The sequence below is a fragment of the Rhinatrema bivittatum genome, chromosome 4 (assembly GCF_901001135.1).
Source record: "Rhinatrema bivittatum chromosome 4, aRhiBiv1.1, whole genome shotgun sequence".
Classification (NCBI taxonomy): domain Eukaryota; kingdom Metazoa; phylum Chordata; class Amphibia; order Gymnophiona; family Rhinatrematidae; genus Rhinatrema; species Rhinatrema bivittatum.
The window spans coordinates 415,805,280-415,831,624 of record NC_042618.1 but is presented as its reverse complement, the minus strand read 5'-3'; the positions used below and the strand labels follow the sequence as shown (position 1 = coordinate 415,831,624).

The 26,345-nt window shown below is 43.2% G+C and overlaps 1 protein-coding gene across 1 annotated transcript in view; it reads right to left on the bottom strand.

Moving 5' to 3' along the window:
• The window catches only part of LOC115089425 (solute carrier family 26 member 6-like), a 79,494-nt gene that overhangs the window by 50,112 nt on the left and 3,037 nt on the right, over window positions 1-26,345 (bottom strand). Inside the window, exons 3-7 of the mRNA XM_029597518.1 lie at window positions 24,670-24,836; window positions 23,064-23,228; window positions 18,700-18,852; window positions 12,152-12,234; window positions 4,901-5,051 (exon numbers count right to left, since the gene is read on the bottom strand). Coding sequence (XP_029453378.1) covers window positions 4,901-5,051; window positions 12,152-12,234; window positions 18,700-18,852; window positions 23,064-23,228; window positions 24,670-24,836 — 719 coding nt within the window. The remainder of the gene's footprint in view (window positions 1-4,900; window positions 5,052-12,151; window positions 12,235-18,699; window positions 18,853-23,063; window positions 23,229-24,669; window positions 24,837-26,345) is intronic.

Genomic DNA, 26,345 nt, shown 5'->3' with positions numbered 1-26,345 from the left:
AGGAGGTACCTATGATTCCTGGTAGGCGACAATCACTTCCAGTACAAGGTGTTGCAATTTGCCTGACTTTGGCCCCATGTGTTTTCACCAAGTGATTGGCAGTCATGGGAGCACACCTTCGTCATCTAGGGGTGCATGTCTTCCCCTACTTGGATGACTGGCTGGTCAAGGCAAACACATGCAAAGGAGCACTTCATTCCCTCAAATTGACCATACAGCTGCTGGAATCCCTTGGGTTTGTTATCAACTTCCCAAAGTCCCACCTTGTTCCGTCAACTCAGTTGGACTTCATTGGGGCTCACCTGGAGATTACCCAAGGCCAGGCTTTCCTTCCTCAATACCGAGCACTTACTCTAGCATCTCTGGCGAGGTTGGTCCGCTGCAGCTGATGGGTGCCAGCTCGCCTTATGCTTTGGTTGTTGGGTCACATGGCTGCCTCTGTCCATCTCTCACCCTTGGCCCACTTGCACATGCGGAGAGCCCAATGGACAGTGCGATCGCAGTGGCGCCAAGCCTCCCAGACCTCAGTGTGCATGTGCGCATCACGTTTCCCCTCCAGGTCTCCTGTCCAGGTGGGAAATTCTGCCCTCATACCAAGTTGTGCTCACTATGGATACTTCCACCCTGGGCTGGGGGGCGCATGTGGACGGCCTCTGCACACAAGGTCGCTGGTTGGCCCAGGAAGCTTCATACCAGATCAACTTCCTGGAACATTGAGCAATCAAGTATGCTCTCTGGGCATTCCAGTATTGCCTGTCCAATCGAGTGGTCCTGGTCCAGACTGATAACCAGGTAGCGATGTGGTACATCAACAAGCAAGGAGATATCTGATCACTCCTCCTTTGCCAGGAAGCTGTCTAAATTTGGTCCTGGGCCCATTCACAGGGAATTCTGCTCCGGGTGGTGTACCTAGTAGGGTCAGAGAATGTGGTAGCGGATCGCCTGAGTCGAGCTTTCCACCCCCACGAGTGGTCCCTGGACCACGCGATGGCGAATCAGCTCTTCTGTCTCTGGTGGGAACCAGACATAGATCTCTTCGCCTCCCCCTACAACAACAAAGTGAGCAATTTCTGCTCCCTTCACTGGGGGACCGGGAGAACAGAATCAGATGCTTTTGCCCACCATTGGGGCAAGGGCATCTGTATGCATATCCTCTGCTTCCGCTGTTGTTGAAGACTCTCCTGAAGCTCCGGCAGGACGGGAGGGACCATGATTCTCATGGCCCCCCTGATGGCTGAGACAGGTTTGGTTCCCAATCCTTCAGGACCTCTCTGACAGGGAATTAATCAGTCCAGGGACCTCCCCAGACCTGCTCATGCAGGACTGAGGCAGGCTGCACCATCCCAACCTCCGGGCACTGTCTCTGATGGCCTGGATGTTGAGAGGTTAATCCTCTGGTCCCTTTACCTCTCTGAGGATGTGTCTCAGGTCCTGGTAGATTCTCGAAAGTTGTTCACCAGGATATCAAAACACTTTAAAGTGGAGGAGGTTCTCTATTTGGTGTGAGAGTCATGGCTTGGATCCATTCTCTTCTCCTTCTCCCAAGATGTTGGACTACTTATTATCTCTTTCCGATGCTGATCTGAAGACCAACTCGGTAAGAGTGCACCTCAGTGCTATTGGTGCCTACCACCATGCAGTGGATGGTTTGCCGATTTCCATGCATCCTGTGGTGAGCTGGTTCATGCAGGGTTTGCTTCAGCTGAAAACCCCCTGTGGCCATACCTGTTTGATGCTTTGAGTAGTTTTTGTTTTTCTGGACCCTTTTTAGCAGCTATTAAAATACTATACCGTGATCCCAAGGCTTTCATTTGCATTAATGGCTCTACCTCTCCACTATTTTCTTTGGGTTGGGGAACTAGACAGGGTTGCCCCCTGTCCCCCCTTCTCTATATATTATCCTTGGAACCATTGACACAGAAAATTCGACAGTCCCCTTTAATCCCCGGAATCAGGACGGGTTCTATAGAGCAAAGATGTATTTACAGATGATATGCTGATGCTGATCACCAATGCCCGTCAAGCCCTACCTGTGCTATTAGAAGTCATCCAGATGTTTGGTACATTTTCAGGTCTGAAGCTTAATCTAACTAAATCAGAGGCATTAGACATTACGGGCAACCTTAAGTCTACCTGGCCGGATTTCCGCTATTGTGGGCATCTGACACAATTAAGTATTTAGGGATAAGAATACATAAAGATCCCCAGCTCTGGTACCATTATAATGTTACCCCTTTACTGAAAGCATTCCAGTCAAAAACCACTAGCTGGAGCTCTCTGCCTCTGTCAATTTCGGGGAGGATAGCCTTAGTCAACATGATACTGGTCCCTAAACTGTATATATTTTACAAATGACTCCGTTTTATTTGAAATCCAATGACGTGCGAGTGTTCTACAGGATATTTGGTAAATTCTTTTGGAGGTCCCAAAAAAGCCAGGTTGAGCTTGCTAATTGATGGTGCCTAGGGCAGAGGGTGGCATGGAAGTTGCTAACTTGCGATACTATAACATTGCTTGCTTGTTACCCACGCTTAGAGAATGGCTGGGCTACGGACTGAGTTAGTGTTCTGCAATTGGAAGGGAGGCATATCATCCTTGTCATTTAGCATTCTTACTACATTCCCCACGTGGGACTCTCCCGATCCATGTTTCTCATAGTTTGGTGGCTGGAGGCATGCGCAGTTGCTGGATGTTCTCAGACAATTCTTGCATTTGGAGTGGAAGACCTCGTATTGTTACCATTAATGAATAAGAACATAAGAACATAAGAAAATGCCATACTGGGTCAGACCAAGGGTCCATCAAGCCCAGCATCCTGTTTCCAACAGTGGCCAATCCAGGCCATAAGAACCTGGCAAGTACCCAAAATATTCCTGATCTCCCAGCGGGGATACCTATCAATACTTACCTACCAATACCTACCTACCAATACCTACCTACCTACCAATACCTACCTACCAATACCTTGGCACGACTCCAAGAAAAGGGAATTGTTAATCTGCTTCTCTTTATGGATTTACAGAATAACTGTATGCACTCCTTTGATTATTATTGTCAGCAACTCAATTTACTATCCTCTGACTATCTTACTTACTTACAAATTCGTAGTTATATACAGACTAGTTTGCTTAATTGCAAACGGGAAGTAACTAATGGTCCTTTTCAAAGATTTCTACATATTAGCTCTGTTAAACTGGTAAAACTGTCTATGTACTACAAATTTCTACATGATACCTCCCGGTATAGTATATATAGTTCTTGTTCTTCCACGTGGACTACTGATCTGATGCAAGACGGGTCTGTCCGAGCGTTACGAACAAGCACGCAGTTGATTCAGAAAGTAGCAATGAGTATGTCCATGAGGGAAATGCATTTTAACATTATGCATAGATTAATTATCTGGTCCCAACGAGCTTTCGTGGCAAGCATTACCTCATCTGGGGCATGCTTTAAATGCTCTCACCCAAATGCATCCCTAGTACATTGTTTGTGGGACTGTGTTTCCATTCAATCCTTTTGGACACTGATTTCTCTACATTATCCTGACCATTCAGCTTGATGAAACTTGGAGTGCCCGATTCTGCTTGCTGGAGGTCTCAGCCAACCCAAGCTCAAAAACCTACTATCCAAATCCTGTTGCTACATAAAAGCCGTTGGTGGCACTCCGAGGTGATTCTATGCCATTGGATCCTCAACACCCCCGTCATTATGAAAATGGATAGACACTATGCTGGAACTTTATCTCTTAGAACGAAAATCGATATCCACGTCCTCCAGAAAACATCAGACACAATTTGCCGCCATTTGGTCTCCATTTATCAAATCACTACCTCCATCCACAGTCAATTCCACTCTTTGATTCTTGGATTCTATAGCCATTTTGCTGTATAACAGAAGACAACTAGCTACTGTTATTACTATGTGTAATAATATCCTGATTTTGCTGTTTTAGAAATCTCATAAGTTTTTTCCAGCCAACGGTTGTAAGGGTGTGGAACATATATGTTGGGTGGGGGGGAGGGAGGGAAATTGAAGATAATGTTATGAGTACATAAACTGACATGTTTGTTTGAACTGGGTACCACACACGTTGTGTTCTTCCTAATGTTGATATTGAAAACCCGTTTATTGGTGGTTTGTTAACTGTTCAATTACTTACTTCTAAAACTCAATAAAAATGATTTAAAACAAAAAGAAACATGCTTTAGCAGTGTTTTGGATGTGTGTAGGGAAAGAGGAAAGAGGCATCAAAGTGACCTCAAGGTTATGGGCCAAGGGAACCAGGAGGACGAGAGCACTATCCAAAGAGACAGAAAAATAGGGAATAAAAGAAGCAGGTTTGGGGAAGTAATACAAGAAGTTCCATCTTGGCTATAGTAATTTTAAGATGGTGGTGGGACATCCAGGTGGCAATGTCAGACAAGCAGACTGAGATTTGGGACTGGCTTCTGGTGACATTTCTGGTGTAAAGTGGTCGCTTTGGGCATCACCAATAAAAGTGATGTTGAAAGCCATGGGAAGACATCAGAGCACTAAGGGAAGAAGTATAAAAACAAAGAGAAGAGGGCCCAAGACAGGAGTTTTGAGGCACACAGACTGATAGCAGAATAGTGATAAAGAATCCCCAGAGGATACTGTAAAAGTATGCTGGGAGAGGGGTAAGAAGAAACCCAGAATAGAGTCCCAAAAATCCAATAGAGCACAGTGCGTCAATGATTAGGGTGGTGCACAACAAATGTCAAAAGCAGTGGATAGGTCAAAAAGGATTAGAATTAAGTAAAGGTCTTGGATTTTGCCATGAAAAGGTCACTGGAGATGTTTGGCAAGAGCAGAAAGGAGAAAAAAATTAGTTGAAGAAAAGGTAAAAAGAAAAGTGAAATGATGGATATTTTTGACTGACCTGATTGCTGTCCACCTTGTAGCCATGTTTCACAGCGAAATACAATTTACCCAGGGAGATGGTGATTGCATATCCTACCACAGCGATGGCAAATGAATTTCCTACCAATTTCCCAAAGAGGTTTGCCTCTGGTAACACTGGTAGTCGCAAGCTGTAATCGACAGAAGGAAAAAGCAACAATGCAACCAAATTATTAATTGTGTACAGACATATTTGGCCAAAAAGAGGTTAATATTCCAATATGATTACCGGTAGATATGAAGCAATTATTCATAAAAACAGGGAGAATAATCAAATATTCATCTACTAGCAGAAATGCTCGCAAAAGATTTATGTTGAAATGATGTTCGTTTATTGCCCGATGCTGATCCTTATATTTCTCTTCCTCCCTGACAACCAGTCTCTCCCTCATCCATACATCTCTCTTTATCTTTTCTCAGGCCATCCCCAACACTCTCTCCCTAGCAAGTCAGCTAGTCCTCACTAGTCTTTCTCCATCTGCCATTCCCTCCAGGCGCTTTCTGTACTGGTCCTGGTTAGAGGTTTATTGGCATCAGTTAATGCTTCTGGCCATTCATGCTGTGCAGACCTGCAGGCCATGGGTTCTTTTGCTTTCTTCTCTCCACTAATCTCTTTCTCTCTCTCTCTTTCTCTCCTCTCTAGCCCTTACCCAACAGTCTCTCTCTCCCCCAGTTTGTCCCTACCAGTCTCTCTCCTCTCTCTCACCCATCAATCTCTCTCTCACTCTCACTCTCCCATGCTCACTGGTCTTTGCTGCGTGATTTGTGATGCATCAAATCAAAGTTTCTGAATATTCATGTAGTACAACCCCGCAGGCTGAGTACATACTCACTGCAGCCAAACACCATATGCAATTGTGCATTTTCCAGGATACAGAATTATATAGTATATAATATTAATAAACAATCATTGTTATGTTTGGCGATCTGCGAGCTCCTCTTGCGGACCACCACACTCACCTCTCAACTGACTCAGCCGCGGACCTGCCTCAGCGTGGCAGGATGCCATTGTCTCCTCCTGCAACACGCTCACGTGACACCATCACCCGCTGGCAGGCCAAGATGCCGACGGCTTCCCTAGGGTTCACACGTGCCAACATCACAAGATTTAAAGTGCTCATGGTTGGAAAACCCCCGCAGCACCCTTAGATGACATCAATCGGCCTGCCTATAAAAGGCCTGCCCAGATGTCTGCTCAATGCCTCAGCAACAGGTCCACTTCTTCTGTGAAGAGCATGTTGCTTCAGCATCTTGTCTCCAACCCAGTCTTGTCTTCAGTGTCTCATCTTCAGCCCAGCCTAGTCTTCAGCGTCTTGTCTTCAGGTCCTGTGTGGTCTTCAGTGTCCTTGTCTTCTATGCTCTTCCTTGCCTGACCCGTCTTTCCTATCTGTCCCTTCTTCCCTTCAAACAGCTACCTGGATTGACCTTAGCCTGACCATGGATTATGTTTGACCGCTGCCTACCACCGACCACTGCTTGCCATCAACCACTGCCTACTCCCAGATTACCCTTCACCACTGCCTGCCAACAACCACTGCCTGCTCCTGGATTACATTTGACCATTGCCTGCCATTGATCACTGCCTTCTCCTTGATAAGTCTAACCACCACCTGTTTATGACCCTGCTATCCAAGGACCTTCTCTTCGACCATCAGCAGAGACCACACCCCATACCTGCTGGCCCTGAAACCCAAAGGCTCAACCCGAGGGGAACAAATGCTGGTGTAGGCAAAGCTCCAGCTGGGTCTCTGCTTCATCTGGGTCCGCCTGCTGAATTGGGAACCTGCAAGGCTCCTCCCTGCAGGCTTTGCCAATCCTTCCTCAGCCTAAGAGACCACAAACGCAGCAAGCAGTAATTCACAATAACAGAAATTTCTACATGCATGGACCTGAAATCTTACTCCACTGACTCAATATACACACGGGGTATTAAGAGGCAGTGACAGAGTTCCATTGATGTTTGAGGTACAGTAACTAACCAGTAAAGCTTTTAAAAAAATTGTTGAACAAAATCTGAACATTGGCACGAGCTTCACAAGAGCTGGCATGTGTAAAGAAGTAAATCCGTCCAGTGAGAGGACGACTGCAAATACCACTCTAAAATACTGTACTGGCAGCCAGCAAGCATTCTGGGAAGAAAACAGAGAGACAACGATCTCAGAAGAAACTCTTCTATAAGCACAGAGAGGATGGGAATATAATGAGAGCTAAAATATCATCTCAGCAAGTAAACATCTGAAAAAGATGCCACCCTCTCTAATAAATGGAGGTTAACATATGAAGAAGAATGCTACGGATTTGGAACATCATCTCACAACTTCCCTTATACTAATTATGATGACAGAAAGCTCAGCAAAAATACCCCTCAGTGTGCTTTTCTGCCACCCTTTCCCTTAGTACCAAGAGTTTAAACAGGTCTCTATGTCTTCTCAGCTCTTGTAAAGTGTCAGACTTCAGCAGAGTGTCACTGAAATCAAGGGAACCACAGCCCCACAGCCAGCATCACACTACTAACTTTAGCCTCAGAATTTTGATTAACTTGACCTGGTCCACTCCTTTAACATCTGTGTTTGTCTCTTTTTAGATCTGAGGGGTCAGCTGTGGGATCTCGTTCTAACAGGTAAGAGTCAGTGATCCAGTATTCCCTAGATTTCTTTATTTTTATCCACTTTTACTGATAAATTGCCAAATACCAAAAAAAAAAAATTCCACAAAAATCTGAATAGTTTTTACCTAAATTTTCTTCCAACTTTGTTTTTATTGTTATGAATTTTGTTTAACAACCAAAATACAAACAACTTGCGCAATCTCAAATAAAAATACTAAAGTGAAAAAACCCCACAGATATTAGAGAGTGCTTCCGTCCCTTATTATGTTATCTTATGTTCATGCGTTTTATGTATTGTTTCTAGTTATTATATTCTTGTGTTATATGTAAAGCCTGTTGATACTTTATGTTTCAATGTGAACCGAGGTGATGTTTCTAAACGTGCCGCGGTATATAAACTCACATAAATAAATAAATAAATAAATAAATAAATAAGTAAGTATTACTAAATATATGATGTTCAACATATTGCATAAAGGGTGCCATGTAGACTCAAAGGACAATAATTTATTATTAATAAAAGGAGAGAGTTGTTCCATTTGAAATATTTTCCACATTTTCTTATACCAATCAGTAATCTTGCATGGGTCATCGCATTTCCATTGAGAAGATATCACCATCCTAGTTGCTAACTATAAGGTAGAAAAAGGTCTTCTATTCAGAAAGGAATATCAGGGTCATTAGTAGAGCCCAAAAGCATCAATAGATAATCCGTTGGTAGTAAGAGCCTCATAATCTTATTAACTATTTTAAGTGTTTTTATCCAAAGAGTTTGAATTTTAGGGCAGTTCCACCAAATAAGCTTAAAAATTCCCTTAAAGGAAAAATTGACCGCTATTAAGTGGGGTAGACATCGATCATTTCAGAGCACCTGGGAACCCTTTGGCAAATGGATGGAAGATGGAGGGAGGGGTTGGGATAGAGGTGGGGACTGGCTCTTTAAGCTGTTAACTTTGCTGTTTATTATTTCATATGCTTTCCGATATGTTCCTGATAATTGTGCTTCAGGCTATGGGCCTGATTTAAAAAAGCATTTACATGCTTAAAATTGAATTTTACACATGTAAATGCACTTTATGTGTAAGTAGGCTTTTGAAAATTGCTACAATAATGCCATTGAATTGTCCATAGGATTTTCCCATGAAATACAGTTTATGAGTACAAATGGCTTTTGGAAATTGCTACAATCGTAGCTACATTTACACGTGTAAATCTTTTGAAAATTACCCCCTATGGGCCAGATTTTAAAAAGGTTACGCGCGTAAATCCGGTCTTATGCGCGCCGGGCCTATTTGAAAAAGGCCCAGCGACGCGCATAAAGCCCCGGGATGTGTGTAAGTCCCGGGGCTTGCAAAAAGGGGTGGGGTGTGGGCGGGGCGGGGCAGGGGAGGGGAGGAGAGGGGTCAGAGGCTCCAGGCACAGCGGCCATTTGCCGCTGTGCCAGGGATCACGCGTCAGCAGTCAGGGCTGAAGTAAGTTGTGAAACAAAAAAAGAAGAGAAAAAAGGTAGGGGGAAAAGGGCGGGGAGGGAAGGGAAGGGAAGGTGGGGTGTGGGGTAGGGAACAGGGGAAGACAACGTGGCTTGGCGCGGGCTCGGCATGCTCAAGATGCACAATTGTGCACCCCCTTGCACGTGCCGGCCAGTGGCGTAGCCACGGGTGGGCCTGGGTGGGCAGGTGCCCACCCAACTTAGACCCAGGCCCACCCAACTGGCACCGGAACTGCAAGGCTGTCGCGGGATCCCATCCCCGCGACAGCGAACAAGAGAACCCACGCCTCGCGCGCCATCACGGCACACGTGGGGAAGCGCTGCTGCGGCCGTATGGCCAACCGGTCTTCCTGTTCGGGGGGGGAGCGGAAGCGCCGCGCGCAGCTTCCGCTTCCTCCCCCCAATGCAGGAAGATCAGCTGCCTCTCCTGCTGCCACCCGTTCTCCTGCTATCTTCGGACCAAACGGCCCGCCGAACTTCCTGTTTAGGGGAGCGGAAGCGCCGCGCACAGCTTCCGCTTTCTCCCCCAAAGCAGGAAGATCAGCTGCCTCTCCTGCTGCCACCGGCCTCCTGCTATCTTCGGGCGTCGGGCCGTACTGCCCGCCGATCTTCCTGCTTGGGGTGGGGGGGGGGAGGAAGCGGACGTTGTGCGCTGCGCTTCCGCTCCCCCCCCCGACAGGAAGTTCGGGGCAGTACGGCCCGACGCCCGAAGATAGCAGGAGTCCGGTGGCAGCAGGAGAGGCAGCTGATCTTCCTGCTCTGGGGGAGAAAGCGGAAGCTGTGCACGTGCTTGAATGTGTATGTGTGGATGAGAATGGAGTGTGTGTGGGTGAAAACTGGAGCCTGGGTGTGTATGGGTGAGAATGGAAGCTTGAATTGTGGGTGAATGGGAGCTCGAATGTGTGTATGTGTGGTTGAGAATGGGAGCCTGGGTTTGTGGGTGGGTGAGAATGGGAGCTTGAATGTGTGTATATATGGGTGAGAATGAGAGCCTGGGTTTGTGTGGGTGGGTGAGAATGGAAGCTTGAATATGTGGATAAGAATGGGTGCTTGAATGTGTGTATGTGTGGGTGAGAATAGTACCTTAAATGTGTATATGTATGGATGAGAATGGGAGCTTGAATATGTGTGGGTGAGACTGGGAGCATGGGTTTGTGGATGAGAATGGGAGTCTGGGTTTATGTGTGTGGGTGAGAATGGGTGCCTGGATGTGCGTCTGTGTGTGCATAAGAATATAAGCCTGGGGAGGGGTGAGAAAGTGAGAACTTGAATGTGAGCTTGGGGGGGGGGGGGAGAGAGCATATGAGAGTGACAGCTTGAGTGTGTGAGAGGGAGTCTGTGAGAGAAAGCGGGTGTGTGTGTGTGTGTGTGTGTGTGTGTGTGTGGCAGGGAAGAAGACAGTAATAGAAGAAAGACACTGAAAAGGAATTAGGAAATGAGCTATAAGGGAAAAAGAGACCAGGACCAACTGATTAGAAAAATACAAAGATCAGACAACAAAGGTAAAAATATCTATATCTTTTGAGATGTTAGCAATTTAAATATAAGCAACACAACCGCTCTCTCAAAATTTATGGACAGGTAGGAGCCATGTATAAAATCGTAATAATAAGAAGGCTAAAGTACCACAAATCAGTGAATTATGTTTGTATCATTAAGTAAACCTCATATTTAGGCGTAGATGTGAATGCTATGCTGCATAATTTGGCATTATTTATCAGTAAAAAAACAACTAGTAGACCTGCATGCCTACAGCCCACCCATGTTAACCTTGTGCCCACCCAAAAAATCAATTCTGGCTACGCCACTGGTGCCGGCCCCCGATTTTATAACTTGCGCACGCCTGCGCGCGCAAGTTATAAAATCGGACATACATGTGTGCGTGTCGGGTAGCGCGCGCATCCTTTTAAAATCTACCCCTCTATGTACATCCTTGACTGTTTATCTCTGGGGGGGGGGGGGGGGGGGGCCATGGAAGTGCTCCGGCCCTATAATTGCATTGCTGTTATGAAAAATCTTTCAATAAGCACATAATTAGAAAAAAAAAACCTTGATATACACCCTCTCCAGCATATATTTGGATTATCTGGCCGGATTTTGCACAAAAGGGCCGGAATAAGATAGGACTGAGATAATATTTTATGCTGAGTATCTAAGTGACTAGTGCATATAGAATTATGCCTAGTATTGCTCCAAATATCAACCCACTAGTCATCTCACATTGGTTCCTGTGTATCGTTCTATTTTTGTTGGTTCAAAAATTTATTTCCCCTATTTAACTGAAAATTAATTGTTGACATGAGGACTTTCCTTGTATTTTTTCTTTGAAAAATAAGCTCAGTCTAATTCAACAAACCTAAGAAAGAAGCCTTTGAGAAGCTAAAAAATGTTGACTTTGTAACAAAGGGTATATTGGAACAATAACATCACTTCGCATGTTAACAAAATATCTCTTGTGACAAAAGCTCCCTCCTTAATAAAATCAAGAGCATTATCAACCCTGAATCTTTCAATCATACAAATCGATTTTGTTGAGCATGACCAGTTTGAAAGAAACAATTAACACAAATCAGCGATAGTGGCAAAAATTCAGAATTGAAATGAAGGGATCTAGCCACCTTTTCCCAAAACATGGAAAATTGGTTCAGTCAAACGATGAGAACCAAAATGCACTTGAACCAGGGTCCCAATGTTGTTTTCTGATTTTGCCTACAGTGTCATGTCCAGTTAACATTATTTACTGATTTCCATTCCAGCTTTGAGAGATACTGCCAGTTTTACCTGGGTTGCAATAAAGCTTTTCTATATACCAATTTTTTCTTTCCTAGGAAAAAAGATGCACTTCCACCTAAAACCTGATTTCCTCTAGATTTAAATTTTAATCTGAAATATATAAATTATCTTTTCAAATTATCCTATGAGTTTTTGTAAGGGACACCATAGGTGTATTTTACTAAGGCTTTGAATGGTTTGCAGCCCAAGTCCCCAACCCAGTCCACTAGTAAATAGCACATTTAGCATATGAGGAACAGAAAGTTAGGAGATTGGCTAAGAATTTGCTAAAGGGATCCACTTACTATCCTCTTCTTCTGTCAAGGAGTCCTGAAGATAAATTTATCCCAAATGGCACTCACCCAACGGGGATTTCACCCACAGTCTGAATGCCGAACTTTTCATGCAGACTCAGTCCATAGGATATTCCCGTGGAGACAATGAGCTGAAGAAACAAGCAAAACCTTATGAATCAATGCTGCAATTACAATAAAAATCTGCTTTTCACAAGTCCTGTCAATATGTGCCTTCAAGTCCTACTAGAAAATGTTTTGGGTGGAAATGTTCAATGAAACTGAATATTAATTACAGCACAAATAATGGGGTTGATTACAGATTTGACAAGTGGATCAACTTCTTCATAAACGGCGGGCATGGAAAATCCTTTGTTTTCCGGTTACTTTTTTATTCAATTCAATTCCTTTTCTTTTTGTCATATCAGCATGCACTAAATGGTTTTAAGGCATGCTAAAATGACAAAGGAAAGAAAATAACATGTTGGTTTTCTGTTGTTAGGGATGTGAAATTGCAAAAAACAATAATGCGATTTCCAATCAGTTTAAAACAAAGATACATCCTTGTTAGGGGTGAATTGTAGGAAAATATCAGCCTGGGGGATTTTTTTTAAACAGGCCCATGTGATTCAGTGACTCCCAAAAGCACACCAAGCTGACCCTAGAGAGGGACATTATGTGACCTGGAACACGTCTGCCTCTACTGTCAGACTTCAGCCAAAAAATCTCCAGCACCAGGCCTGCTCGCCCCTTCCCCAATTTCCCACTTACCTTCACCCAGTCCTCAAATTCCTGCTTTAATCCCCCACCCCAGGTTTTTTTTTGCAGGTAACCTTAATTTATGTACAGACTACAGCTGGTGCATTCAGCTGCTGGGTCTGCAGCACTTTGTTGTCCTGGCGATAGCGCCAGAGCTGCAGTGATGGTCCCAGCCAGTCCCTCTCTCCTTCACTTTTTTTTTTTTTTAAACTTTACTGGATTCACTGAGGTAAAAAAAAACTCAGTATCTTGTCCCAGGGCAGTGCATTTTCAGTCCCAGTGCTGCCTGCCAGTGCTTGCATATCCTCACTTTCCCTTCTTCCATCTCTGAGGCTACAGGCCAGAGTTTCAACCGGACAGAAACAGAGCTCGGTGACTGCAGGACTGGCAATAGACTGCTTTTATTCTCTCTAGGAAGGGCCCTAGGGCGGGTAGCTCATCCCCAGTTAGTAAAGGAGGTGGGAGAGACAGGAAGGAGGGCTGGGGCCAAGACACTGCAGCTCCGACTGGAGCATCAAAGAGAGGCAGGTCAAAGACAGGCAGTGCTCTGACTGGAAAACAGAGCAGCATTTAATTTTTTTTTTCAAATATATGCAGCAGGCAGGGTCATCCAGGTGCTGGCTTACCTGCAACAAGTACCAGGCTGCCTTTGCTCCCTCTGAAATTGAAGCCCAGCATGTCTGCACACAAAGACAAGGAGCTAACTGCTAGTGCAGTTGAGCCACAAAGAAAGCAGAGAAGTCTGAGTGGAAATGACACGTGACCAATCTAACCGACCCACTGGGGCATGCCCGATCCCGCAACAGGCCAATCTGCCCCTGATCCCTGTACTTCATTGACCTTTTATACAGTGAATAGCCACACTGGATGGACACTGGATGTAGGAGAGGTGGCCTGCCTGAGAGATCAGCTTGTTTGCCTTGAGAAGAACCATACTGGTCCTGGAGAAAGTTAGATTATTTGTACTTTGTGATAGTTGTTCTTGGACCAACACAAAAAATGAGCCAAAGATAATACAGGTGTTTCTTTGAAGCTCACATGTCTTGTGAACCTCCTTGAGTTCATTCTAGATAGCTCCTGGACAGCAAACTCTTTGGATGATGGGCATGGTAATTTTCAAAGACATTTCCATGGATGAAACAGTGCCTTGCCTGCAGAAATGACACTATATGCAGGCAAACTTACATGTGTACAAATTATACTCCTGGGGGAATTCTGCGCAAAACATTTTTTAAAATTCTGCGCACAAAAACTTAAAATTCTGCTAAATTCAGCATATTTTATATTGATCAAAATAAAATTTATATGACAGTCTTTAAGTATTACATTTTAAATTAATAAAGAAAAAAGTTATTACTTAAAGATGCAGACTTTTAAATATTTTGAGCAGAATTTCCCTAGAAATTCACTGTAAGAGTGTCCCTTCCACTCGTTCCCTACTCCCCTACTCCCCTGGCCACTTTGCCCTCTCAGAACCCAACTCCTCCACCTGCCAGTATCTCTCCCCCCTCCACCTCTAGGCTCAACCCCTTCCACTCTATCGCCACTCTCAAAGTTTGACCCCTTTCTCAGTACTCCCCTCACACAGGCTCCCTCTGTCCCTCTCTCTCTCACACACATGCTCCCTCTCTAGTGCACATACACACACCCTCATACAGGCTCTCTCACTCTCTTGCACACACTCATCCCCTCATACAGGGTCCCTCTCTCTTACATAAACAGCCACACAAACTGCTGTTCTCTCTCACATATACACCCTCACACAGGCTACCTATATCTCTCTCTCCTGCACCCCTTCACACAGGCTCTGTCTCACACATACACAATCCCTTCACACAAGCTAGCACACAAGCTACACACGATCCCTTTTTCATATGCACGAGCTCCCGATCTTCACACACATCCGCACTCCTTCACAATCTCCTCATATAGGCTCCCTCTCTCTGGCACCCACACTCAAGCACCCCCCACCCCGTGTTCTCTCACACCTCTGCTCTCTTTCTCTCACCCCTCCCCCCTGTTCTCTCTCACATTCCCTCCCCCTCTTACATCCCCTCCCCCTCTCGCCTCACTCCCCCTCCCCCTCCTCCTCACATCCCTTCCCCCTCCCCTCTCTCACACACACCCCTCTCTACACACATTCACTCTCATCTATGCCGCAAGCGGAGCATGTTCCGCAGCACACAGGGGCCTTAATCCTCGCCGCGAACGCACATGCTCTGATCACGGCACGCCGGGGCCTTCATCTTCAGTGCACATGGCGTGCCGGGGTTTCATCTTCGCCGCAAACGGCGCGCTCCGTTCGCAGTATGCCAGGGCCTTTATCTCTGTGCCATTTTCTGCACAGAATTTGGCAGTTCTGCACAGGGGGGAGTTCTGCACAAATTCTGCACCCCGCAGTAGCGCAGAATTCCCCCAAGACTAAAATTATATGCACATAAAGTTAACCAGACTGAGACAAGGCATTCTCAGGAACACTTATGTACAGTACATACTTTTGCATTTTCCCAGAAAGAAAATCTGCATAAATTATCAAGTGTAATTATCTGCAGGTGGATTTGGTGGGATAATTTTCAAAGGTTAAATAGGAACGTATTTTCCCTTTAGAAATTAGTGTAACTTATGCCTGTATTTCATTTAAAGTTTATATGGGCTTCTACAAATTACCCTTCATAAGTTGGTAGCACAACCTGCAAAGAATTCACTTTATTTTTCCAGAAAATAAATAGTGTTGAAGAGAAAATGCAAAGAAGATGCCTGACTCAGTTAGTTCCTAAACAGCAGTGGTTCAACAGTAGTGGGCTTCCAAGAAGGCTGGGGTGACCTGTATGAAGGGACCATGGTTAAAACCCAAATTTCAGTAAGCATGGGCAGACCAGATATTTTTTTACAACAGCCTCACTAATCTTACTGAGTGATGGGATTATTACAAGCTTTGGTAATAAGACAAAAAGGGGGCCTAGGTCAGGACTTCCAAAAATGTTGCCCCATTATCACATCATCCTCCAGGATCACGTGAACTTTCAAGTGCTAAAATGGGGTTATAATGGCTAACATTTTTCTCTTGGATAGACTAAGAGGTGGGTGATGAGAGAGAAGTGGTGGCAATCTCTATCAGCCCATGCACACTTAGGCCCCCACGCTCATGAAGTTCAGCACGGGGCTGTGAGCTAGTACAAGCTCACAGGCTTTGCATTAGCCCCAATCCCTCCTCACACACGGGATAAGGACACTGCAAGACCTCCGAGTGTGTGTTTGCTAAAAGGCACAATGCTGCCTTTCACTACTAAAGCTACTGCTGCTTCTGACACCTGAGGAGCACTCCCATTTGAGGCACTTGTGATCCCGGCTTCTCGCAAGGTGGTCTTCTTATTGCAAGAACTAGGCTGAGTGGTGAACTTGGCCAAAAGCAGCCTACAGCCATCTCAGATGCTGGAGTATCTTGGCATTGGTTTTGATATGAAGGGGGGCAAAGTGTTTATGCCAGAGAGTCGCATTCAGAAATTTATTTATTTATTGTATTTATATACCGATACTCTGTTAACAATCACAACAGTTTCCAACACAAAATAACTTCTGAGCTGCTGCTTTGGTGGTGAAAGTCATGCCTCCTGGTGACATCATATCAGGGCGATGGCTCTATTTAAACAGGTCCTGGACGCCGGAGGTGCTTATGCCTGCGCTCACAAAGGAGCACAAACAAAGGAGCACGCTCCTTCGTGCGTGCCTGTGTGCACCATTGACTTCTCTGGCTTACCTTTTTATCATTAACATGTACATCTCAACTATCACGTCAGGGGTGTTTTGAAGATTTGTGTGTTAAATGTTATTTCTCCAGACAGAGATTTGACCTCATATCTATTCCTCTACAAACTATTCTAAGTCCTCAGACATCTAACTCCATCTTTATTTCTTTAGTTAATGTGCACTCTAATTGCCTTGAGGTCAAGCAGCATCTGATGCAGTACTTGAAGGTTACTGGATCTGTCAGGAAGTCTGATTGACTGTTTGTGCTCCATGGTGGAGGTAAACAAGGTGAACCTGCGATGTGGGCAACTATAGCCTGTTATCACGCCCGCCTATGTGAATGCTGAGATTCCTTTGCCTAAGCAAGTTAGAATGCATTCCACTAGAGCTCAGGCGATATCATGGGCAGAGCTTCACTTATTGTCTCCTGTTGAGATTTGCTGAGCAACGGCATGGTCTTCCTTACACACCTTTTCCAAGCATTACCGCTTGGATGTTCAGCCTCAGGAAGACACTGCCTTTGCACGTGCGGTGTTGACTAAACTGTGGGCAGCCTCCCGCCCTCTTCAGGAGTAGTTTTGGTACATCCTACTCATGTCGATTGGCTTGCCTGAGTGCAGAGGAAGAGAAATTGCTACTTACCTGATAATTTCCTATCCTTTAAGGAAGGCAGGCCAATCCACAATGCCCCTCGGCTGCCAACTTGCCTTTAGTTCGTCCTTAAGTGCAGAAGATGCAGAGTGTTGTTCCTGTTTATTTGTTGATTGTTAATTTTTTTTTCAAATATATGCAGCAGTCAGGGGTGATCAAGGTGCTGGCTTACCTGCAACAAGTACCAGTCTGCCTTTGCTCCCTCTGAAATTGAAGCCCAGCATGTCTGCACACAAAGACAAGAAGCTAACTGCTAGTGCAGTTGAGCCACAAAGAAAGCAGAGAAGTCTGAGTGGAAATGACACGTGACCAATCTAACCGACCCACTGGGTTTACTGCTTGTTAATTCTTTTGTCTAAGCTCAGTGTTCCCAATTAGTTGGAAGTATGAGTGGTTGACTGATAATAGTCATGTTCAAGTATAATCAGTTTGTCCACAGTTTGGCTTTTTCAGAGAATACAGATGGGTTGATGTCAGGGCAGGGCTATATGTCCTTGATGTCATTGAGTCAGCTTTATTCTGTCTCCATCTGCTGGTAGAGGTGCATAACCCACTCATGTGGGACCCTAAAGGCTAAAGAATGGAAATGAAGAAAAAGTGTATGAAGTAACTTGATAGTGCAGTGGTTATTACCCTTAACCAATAAGCCTTGATACTGTTAATGCAACTCCATCACTGCTCTCTGCTTCAACGGCAGGGGCAAAAGGGAACTGGATTTGTTCAGCAACCAAGGGCCCCGACCTTTACGGTCTGGGGAAACAAGTATGGAGGTAACTTGCTGATGCAGCAGCTACTACCCTTAACCAATAAGACTGTTACTTCAAACATTGCTTTCTGCTTCAACAGCAAGGCATAACAGGGAACTGGATTCAACAGCAATCAATGAGGGCTAGTGTGGAAAACTGATAAGCACCGGAGGGGGGGGGGGGGGGGTAACGGGGAACTGGATTCAAACAGCAACCAATGAAGGTCCTGACTTTTATGGTCTGGGAAACATAAGCATGCGGTAACCTACACAGCACAGCACAAACTACCATAAGCTTACAGAGCAGACTGGATGGACCATTTGATCCTTTTCTGCCGTCATTTATATGTTTCTATGTGTGGATTGGCCTGCCTTCCTTACAGGAAAGAAAATTATCAGGTAAGTAGTAATTTCTCCATTTTTTTGCAGAAAGGGCAGTTGACACATGAAACAGCCGCCCAGTGAAGATGGTAGTGGCAGCCAAAACAGAATCAGAATTCAAGAATGCATGGGATAAGCACAGAGGATCCTTAATTGTGGGAAAGCAAAGGTAAAACTGAAGATTAAGTAGAGTCTGTAGTATTGCAGTGAAAAGTAGTATAGAAAAGAAATAGATGAGAGGGCCTAATGTCATTATGTGGTATGAGTTTATCTTGATATATTCTCAACCTCATTAGTATACCTGATCATAGTCCTTGGCTTTTGACAATCTTACCATAATTAGCTCAATGGGGATGGGCATCAGAAACTTGGAACTGAATTTCTCATTTATCACCTTCACTGCAAAGAGCATTCCCAAGGAAATGATGCTTGTGATCAGTGTGCCAATGTTTGTCTGTGGCAAACTGGTGAAGATTTTTATTAAAGTCTAAAGTAAAAGGAGGAAAATAGCAAGTTAGTTAAATAAACAGGAAGATGTTTAAACACAGGGAATACTCCCAAAAGTACTTTTCCCCATCTGTTGCTTAGGGGAAAAAATTAATTTTGGAATAAAACCCATAGTGGGCACACATTAAGAACATAAGAACATGCCATACTGGGTCAGACCAAGGGTCCAACAAGCCCAGCATCCTGTTTCCAACAGTGGCCATTCTGGCCAATCCAGGCCATAAGAACCTGAGAAGTACCCAAAAACTAAGTCTATTCCATGTTACTGTTGCTAGTAATAGCAGTGGCTATTTTCTAAGTCAACTTAATTAATAGCAGGTAATGGACTTCTCCTCCAAGAACTTATCCAATCCTTTTTAAACACAGCTATACTAACTGCACTAACCACATTTTCTGGCAATAAATTCCAGAGTTTAATTGTGCGTTGAGTGCAAAAGAACTTTTTCCGATTAGTTTTAAATGTGCCACATGCTAACTTCATGGAGTGCCCTCTAGTCTTTCTATTATCTGAAAGAGTAAATAACCAATTCACATCTACCCGTTCTAGACCTGTCATGATTTTAAACACCTCTATCATATATCCCCCTTCAGCCGTCTCTTCTCCAAGCGGAAAAGTCCTAACCTCTTTAGTCTTTCTTCATAGGGGAGCTGTTCCATTCCCCTTATCATTTTAGTTGCCCTTCTCTGTACCTTCTCCATTGCAATTATATCTTTTTTGAGATGTGGCGACCAGAATTGTACACAATATTCAAGGTGCGGTCTCACCATGGAGCGATACAGAGGCATTATGACATTTTCCGTTTTATTCACCATTCCCTTTCTAATAATTCCCAACATTCTGTTTGCTTTTTTGACTGCCGCAGCACACTGAACTGACGATTTCAATGTGTTATCCACTATGACGCCTAGATCTCTTTCTTGGGTGGTTGCACCTAATATGGAACCTAACATTGTGTAACTATAGCATGGATTATTTTTCCCTATATGCAGCACCTTGCACTTATCCACATTAAATTTCATCTGCCATTTTGATGCCCAATTTTCCAGTCTCACAAGGTCTTCCTGCAATTTATCACAATCTGCTTGTGATTTAACCACTCTGAACAATTTTGTATCATTTGCAAATTTGATTACCTCACTCGTCGTATTTCTTTCCAGATCATTTATAAATATATTGAAAAGTAAGGGTCCCAATACAGATCCCTGAGGCACTCCACTGCCCACTCCCTTCCACTGAGAAAATTGTCCATTTAATCCTACTCTGTTTCCTTTCTTTTAGCCAGGTTGTAATCCACGAAAGGACATCACCACCTATCCCATGACTTTTTACTTTTCCTTGAAGCCTCTCATGAGGAACTTTGTCAAACGCCTTCTGAAAATCCAAGAACACTACATCTACTGGTTCACCTTTATCCACTTGTAATGAGAGGTAACGGTGGTGGGGCCACTTGGCAATAGTGATCATAATATGATCAAATTTGATTTAATGTCTGGAAGGGGGACAGTAAGCAAATCCATGGCTTGGGTAAAGCCATGCTGACTTTTTTCCATTAAACCATGTCTTTCTATATGTTCTGTGATTTTGATGTTTAGAACACTTTCCACTATTTTTCCTGGCACTGAAGTCAGGCTAACTGGTCTGTAGTTTCCCGGATCGCTCCTGGAGCCCTTTTTAAATATTGTGGTTACGTTAGCTATCCTCCAGTCTTCAGGTACAATGGATGATTTTAATGAAAGGTTACAAATTTCTACTAAGAGGTCTGAAATTTCATTTTTTAGTTCCTTCAGAACTCTGGGGTGTATACCATCCAGTCAAGGTGATTTACTACTCTTCAGTTTGACAATCAGGCCTACCACATCTTCTAGGTTCACCGTGATTGGGTTCAGTCCATCTGAATCATTACCCATGAAAACCTTCTCCAGTATGGGTACCTCCCCAACATCCTCTTCAATAAACACCGAAGCAAAGAAATAATTTAATCTTTCCACGATGGCCTTATCTTCTCTAAGTGCCCCTTTAACCCCTCGATCATCTAACAGTCCAACTGACTCCCTCACAGGCTTTCTGCTTTGGATATATTTAAAAATGTTTTTACTGTGAGTTTATGCCTTTTCAAATTCTCTCTTAGCCTGTCTTATCAATGTCTTACATTTAACTTGCCAACGCTTAATCATAATCCTATTTTGTTCTGTTGAATCCTTCTTCCAATTTTGAATGAAGATCTTTTGGCTAAAATAGCTTCTTTCACCTCCCCTTTTAACCATGCCGGTAATCATTTTGCCTTCTTTCCACCCTTTTTAATGTGTAGAATACATTTGGACTGTGCTTCTAGGATGGTATTTTTTAACAATGATCATGCCCCTTGCACACGTTTTACCTTTGTAGCTGCTCCTTTCAGTTTTTTTCTAACAATTTTTCTCATTTTATCAAAGTTTCCCTTTTGAAATTTTAGCACGAGAGCCATGGATTTGCTTACTGTCCCCCTTCCAGTCATTAATTCAAATTTGATCATATTATGATCATTATTGCCAAGTGGCCCCACCACCGTTATCTTTCTCACCAAATCCTGTCCTCCACTGTGAATTAGATCTAAAATTGCTCCCTCTCTTCGGTTCCTGAACCAATTGCTCCATAAAAATATTATCTATTCCATCCAGGAAATTTATATCTCTAGCATGAACCGATGATACATTTACCCAGTCAAATTGGGGTAATTGAAGTCTCCCATTATTACCACACTACCAATTTGGTTAGCTTCCCTAATTTCTTTTAGCATTTCACTGTCAGTCTCACCATCTTGACCAGGTGGACGGTAGTATATTCTTATCACTATAGTCTTCCGCGACACACAAGGAATTTCTACCCATAAAGATTCAATTGTGCATTTAGTCTCATGCAGGATGCTTATCCTGTTGGACTCTATGCCATTGCAGACATAAAGCGCCACACACCTCCCGGGTGCTCCTCTCGTCATTGCGATATATTTTGTACCCCGGTATAGCACTGTCCCATTGTTTGTCCTCCTTCCCCCATGTCTCTGAGATGCCAATTAAGTCTATGTCATCAGGATAGGACATCGATCCTAGCACTATCTAGATTTTTTAAGTTGCGAGAAGAGTGTGGGTTGTATTTGTATACTGTTTATGGAAGGAAGGTGGATAGTATGAATAATATGCTGTGTATGTTGCTTTATTGTAATCTGCTCTAGAATCTTTGATGAAAACTCAGATGATAAAATGTAATAAGGATTAGTTATGTGGCTGACTATTCTTACTTTCCCTTGGTCTGTATCCTTCATCCTGTATTCTCTTTCTCCCTTCCTCAACACACACTCATCTCCCAGTTTCACTAGATTTATTTATTTATTTATAACATTTGGTACTTTCTTAATCAATAACATGTTTCAAGTGAGATACAATCCACATGAACAAAGTAACAATCGTGGTCAGTATTAAAATCAAACTTAACAAAAATAAACAAGTTAGAAATTATAATTCAGTAAAATAAGAATCAAATTAAACCTAGAGAAAAAACAGAGCTATTTGGACATACAACTACAATAAACACAGTGAGAATGAGCAAACAATAAAATTATTTTATTTGAAAATAGTTATAAATCGGTTTCTCCAGATTAAAAATCGCCCAAAGCGATATACAAAGGTTCAAGTAATACAAACACATCAAATTGACATACAGCTTAAAACTAAAATCAACATAACAAAGCAAAAATAAAAATAATAATTATGGTACTATTTCTGCATTCCCCACATCATTTCAACATCATTTCATTGCTTGACTGACAACCCATTTCCCTTAATTCCTGGCCATTATCAACCAGGTTTACAACCCTTTACATTATTAACTTTTGCTTTGATCTACTCTAGAGCCCTCATTCCTGTTCTATTTTACTACCAAATTAAGAAGAGAGCAATGAACCCAGGGCAGTATATATATTTAGCAACTCAGTAGATAGCAGGTAGTAATAAGTGTCGGTACATATGAACCATTTTGCCTACTCAGTCTGTCCAGTTGCACCTGCCTTAGTCGCTACCCTAGCTAGCTCATCATCCTTTCTTTCTTTTTCCACAGCTCTCTGCAAAAAGGAGACCTGCCAACATCTGCTGTACAAGCTTGAACATCCACTAGAAGAATTCCAGTGATATTTTTCTACCATCTTGCTTCCAACTTACATAAATCAGTGACAAGGGCTGGGTATGTTGACTGAGCTGAAACCCAAAGATGTTTTTCAGCTGAGACACTGTCACATGGATGGCAGAGGCTGTGGTGTATCCGCTCACCAGAGGATCAGAAAGGTAGGTAACCACAAACCCAAACTGCACCAAACCAAGGAAAAACTGCAAGGGAGGACCACAGTTAAGATAAGAACATTAGAGATTTTGCATTATCTGTTAAGTGCAAGAGAAACTGAGTTCTTAGAGATGGCTACATCGTAAAAAAAAAGAAAAACAACTGTGTGAAACAAATACATCAGTGTTGATAAGAATTATTGTTAATGTTTTTATTGTTCCTGTGAGTAGACTGCCTTTGAAATAAAAGTAATAAAACCTTTCTTATAACTAGTTTCGCTTTCCTGTTGTGACTGGCAGGCTGCAGGTACATCATCGAACCTCAAAGCACGCAAGATCCTGCTACTACAGGAATAACCCCTTCCAGCATTGGAGTGGCACTAAAGTCTTGAAGGAAAATTCCCTTTCAGCCAGCAGGAAGACCTGGTTTGTCTGTAAAATCATCCTGGAGAAAGGCATGGGAAGAGAATGGATACAAAAAGCAGGAAAAAAAATTGCCCTTCTAAGTGAAATAGATTTGGCAGTCCAGGATATTGGGAATGCATATAATTCCACAAGTTTCACAAGCGAGTTTATTAATGTTTAAAAGTCTAAGCAAAGGTAACATTTTTCAAAGAACAAGTTTTGTTTTTATTTAGTATTTATATTTCCAGTTGTTGTATAGAGCGTGGATAGGCAACTCTGGTCCTTGAATGCCACACGCCAGTAGGGTTTTCAGGATATCGACAATGAATAGGTATGAGATGCATTTGCATCCACTGGCTCCACTGCATGCATTCATTAAGGATAGTCTGAAAACCTGACTGACTTGCAGCACTCAAGGACTGGAGCTGCCTACCCTGTGTACAATCAGTGCACTATTATTCCTATAGTTACAATGTCCCCCTTTCCTGAAGAGCATACAATCAAAGACTGACCACTCGGAGATTAAAGTGTTTTACTCAAAGTGACTCCAGTGGTAGATAAGGGAATTAAATTGGGTCCCCCTGATTCTTCCTGCTGTGCTGTAAGCCCTCTGCTGTATGATCTGAGCTCAGGCTTCCTGTCTTCCCCTACCCTGGCAGCATTCTGGTGCTTTGTGGAGCTGATACATTCACAGCCTAGGGAAAATAAATATCACAGCACAAACCTGTTGTACTTCCCTAATAAAGGAGTGACTTGCCTCTGAACAACTCCCACTACAGGAAATGTTCCCTTCAGTCCACTACCCCTCAGGCACTGCAGAAAAAGGGAGGGTGGGAACAAATAAGATGAAATACAAAATAGCAACTTGGGATGGTTTCAGAGGTTTAAAGTTCTTTAGAATAAGTCTTATACTCTTCTGTGCCTGGCATAGATGCTGACATAATATTTAGAGTCAAGCTACCAAGAGAAAGTGGAAAAGTTTTGGAACTTTCACATACCAAACTGGTTCAGAGAAAGGACATAAAGCTTAATCGAAGCCAACTCCTTGTATTTTCCTCATCCACATTCTTTTGGTGTTTCTTACCTGAAAAATTCCAACGAGGAAGGTTAATGCGCTGGCCAGCTCCACTCTGGCTTTGTCTCTGGCCGCCGTATCAAGCAGCGTCCCATTGCCTGGCAGCATGAAATCCTGACTGGGTGCTAGCGATTCAGTCACGCTGCCAATCATGACACAGAGAACTGCAAAGCTGCCTGCAAGAGGGCGAGCAATATGGACAAAAGCATCCTGAAGCGATGCTGTTTGAATGTTGCATGACAGGACAAGCCTATGCCTGCGTAAATTCTGGAGGCTTTTTATGAGACAAAGTGGTCCATTTTCAAAAATGTTTAACCTACTAACTTCTGCAGATTTTCAGTCAAAAACTTTGTCAGTTAGGTGCCACTGAAAATTTGCCTATGTTGCTCAATGGCTTTCTGAAATTCACCCCAAATTTCACATCTCCCTCATGTTGTAATAGTTTGCAGGCCACATAACCATTAACAGAAAGAGTTCATCCTCTTCTAGAATGATGAACAATTAAAAGTTAATTCAGATATGAAAACTATAGGAGCAGATAGACTTGAAATTGTATCTTTTTTTTTCTAAAGTAGGGAGTCAAAGTATGTAGCAATATCTAAGGGCCTGACATAAAAACTCTTAACACCGATGTGAGCACAATTATGGTATGAAACTTGAAAATCCACTTTATTCAAGATACGTCAATTTATAAAATAGTGGAAGCAAAACACCACTTAAAAAACACTTAAAAAAAAACCTGTTCTTGACTTCAGCCAGTAATATGTTTCTACTGCATGTGAGGATGCATTGTGTAAGCAGAAAGAATCAAACATTTTTCTCTTTCTGACAAGAATGGGATTTAAAAATGTATAAACAGCCATGACAATCTTGCTATCTGTATTCTCTTCCCAGGATATTTTACAATCCCTGTTGACAGAGGGAAGGATAACCTACTCAGAGATCTGACGAGATCTCTTGTTTCTTGTACAGAACAACCAGAGCATAGGCTAAAGAGAACCTTTACTGTGCGCAGTGGCATACCGAGGGTCTCCGGCACCTGGAGGCCAATGCATTTGTGTGCCTCTCCAGCACCTTCCTCCCCCCCCCCCCCCCCCACACTTCTTGAACTAATGCTTAAGGTCACAGGAAATCAGTGGTGTCTCTAGACAGAAGAATTTGGGGGGGCGGGTGAGCCAAAATTACATTTCCTCATATCACACTCACCTCCCTAGCATGGCCCAATGCTTTAATATTGGCTATAAAAACTCTTGATAAGAAAGTCCAAATAGTCCTTCTGCGCAAATGTAAATGCTATCTAGTTTCACACTTCTAGTAACTACTATTAAAATTATTTGATAGCTTCATTCAACTAATTCTACATGGCTATAAGTATGAAGTCTGGAATGTATACAGGAAGGGAAAGAATGTCAATATAAATCATGTCCTCCAGTTGTGTGATCCACAGAAATTCCCCCAACAATGGAGCTTGGATGTCTCCCTTACAGTTTATCATACAAAAAAATTTTCAAATTCTGGTGTCATTTCACAGTAATAGCAGCACAAGCACCGTCCACTGCCAGATATGTTGTGAACTAACACAAAACCCCACAAAAAAGATACTCAAAATCTATACAGCAAACCTATCATAACACAAAAGTAGTGGCACCAAAGACTCAAACAACAGAATCCTACCTGTGAAAAAA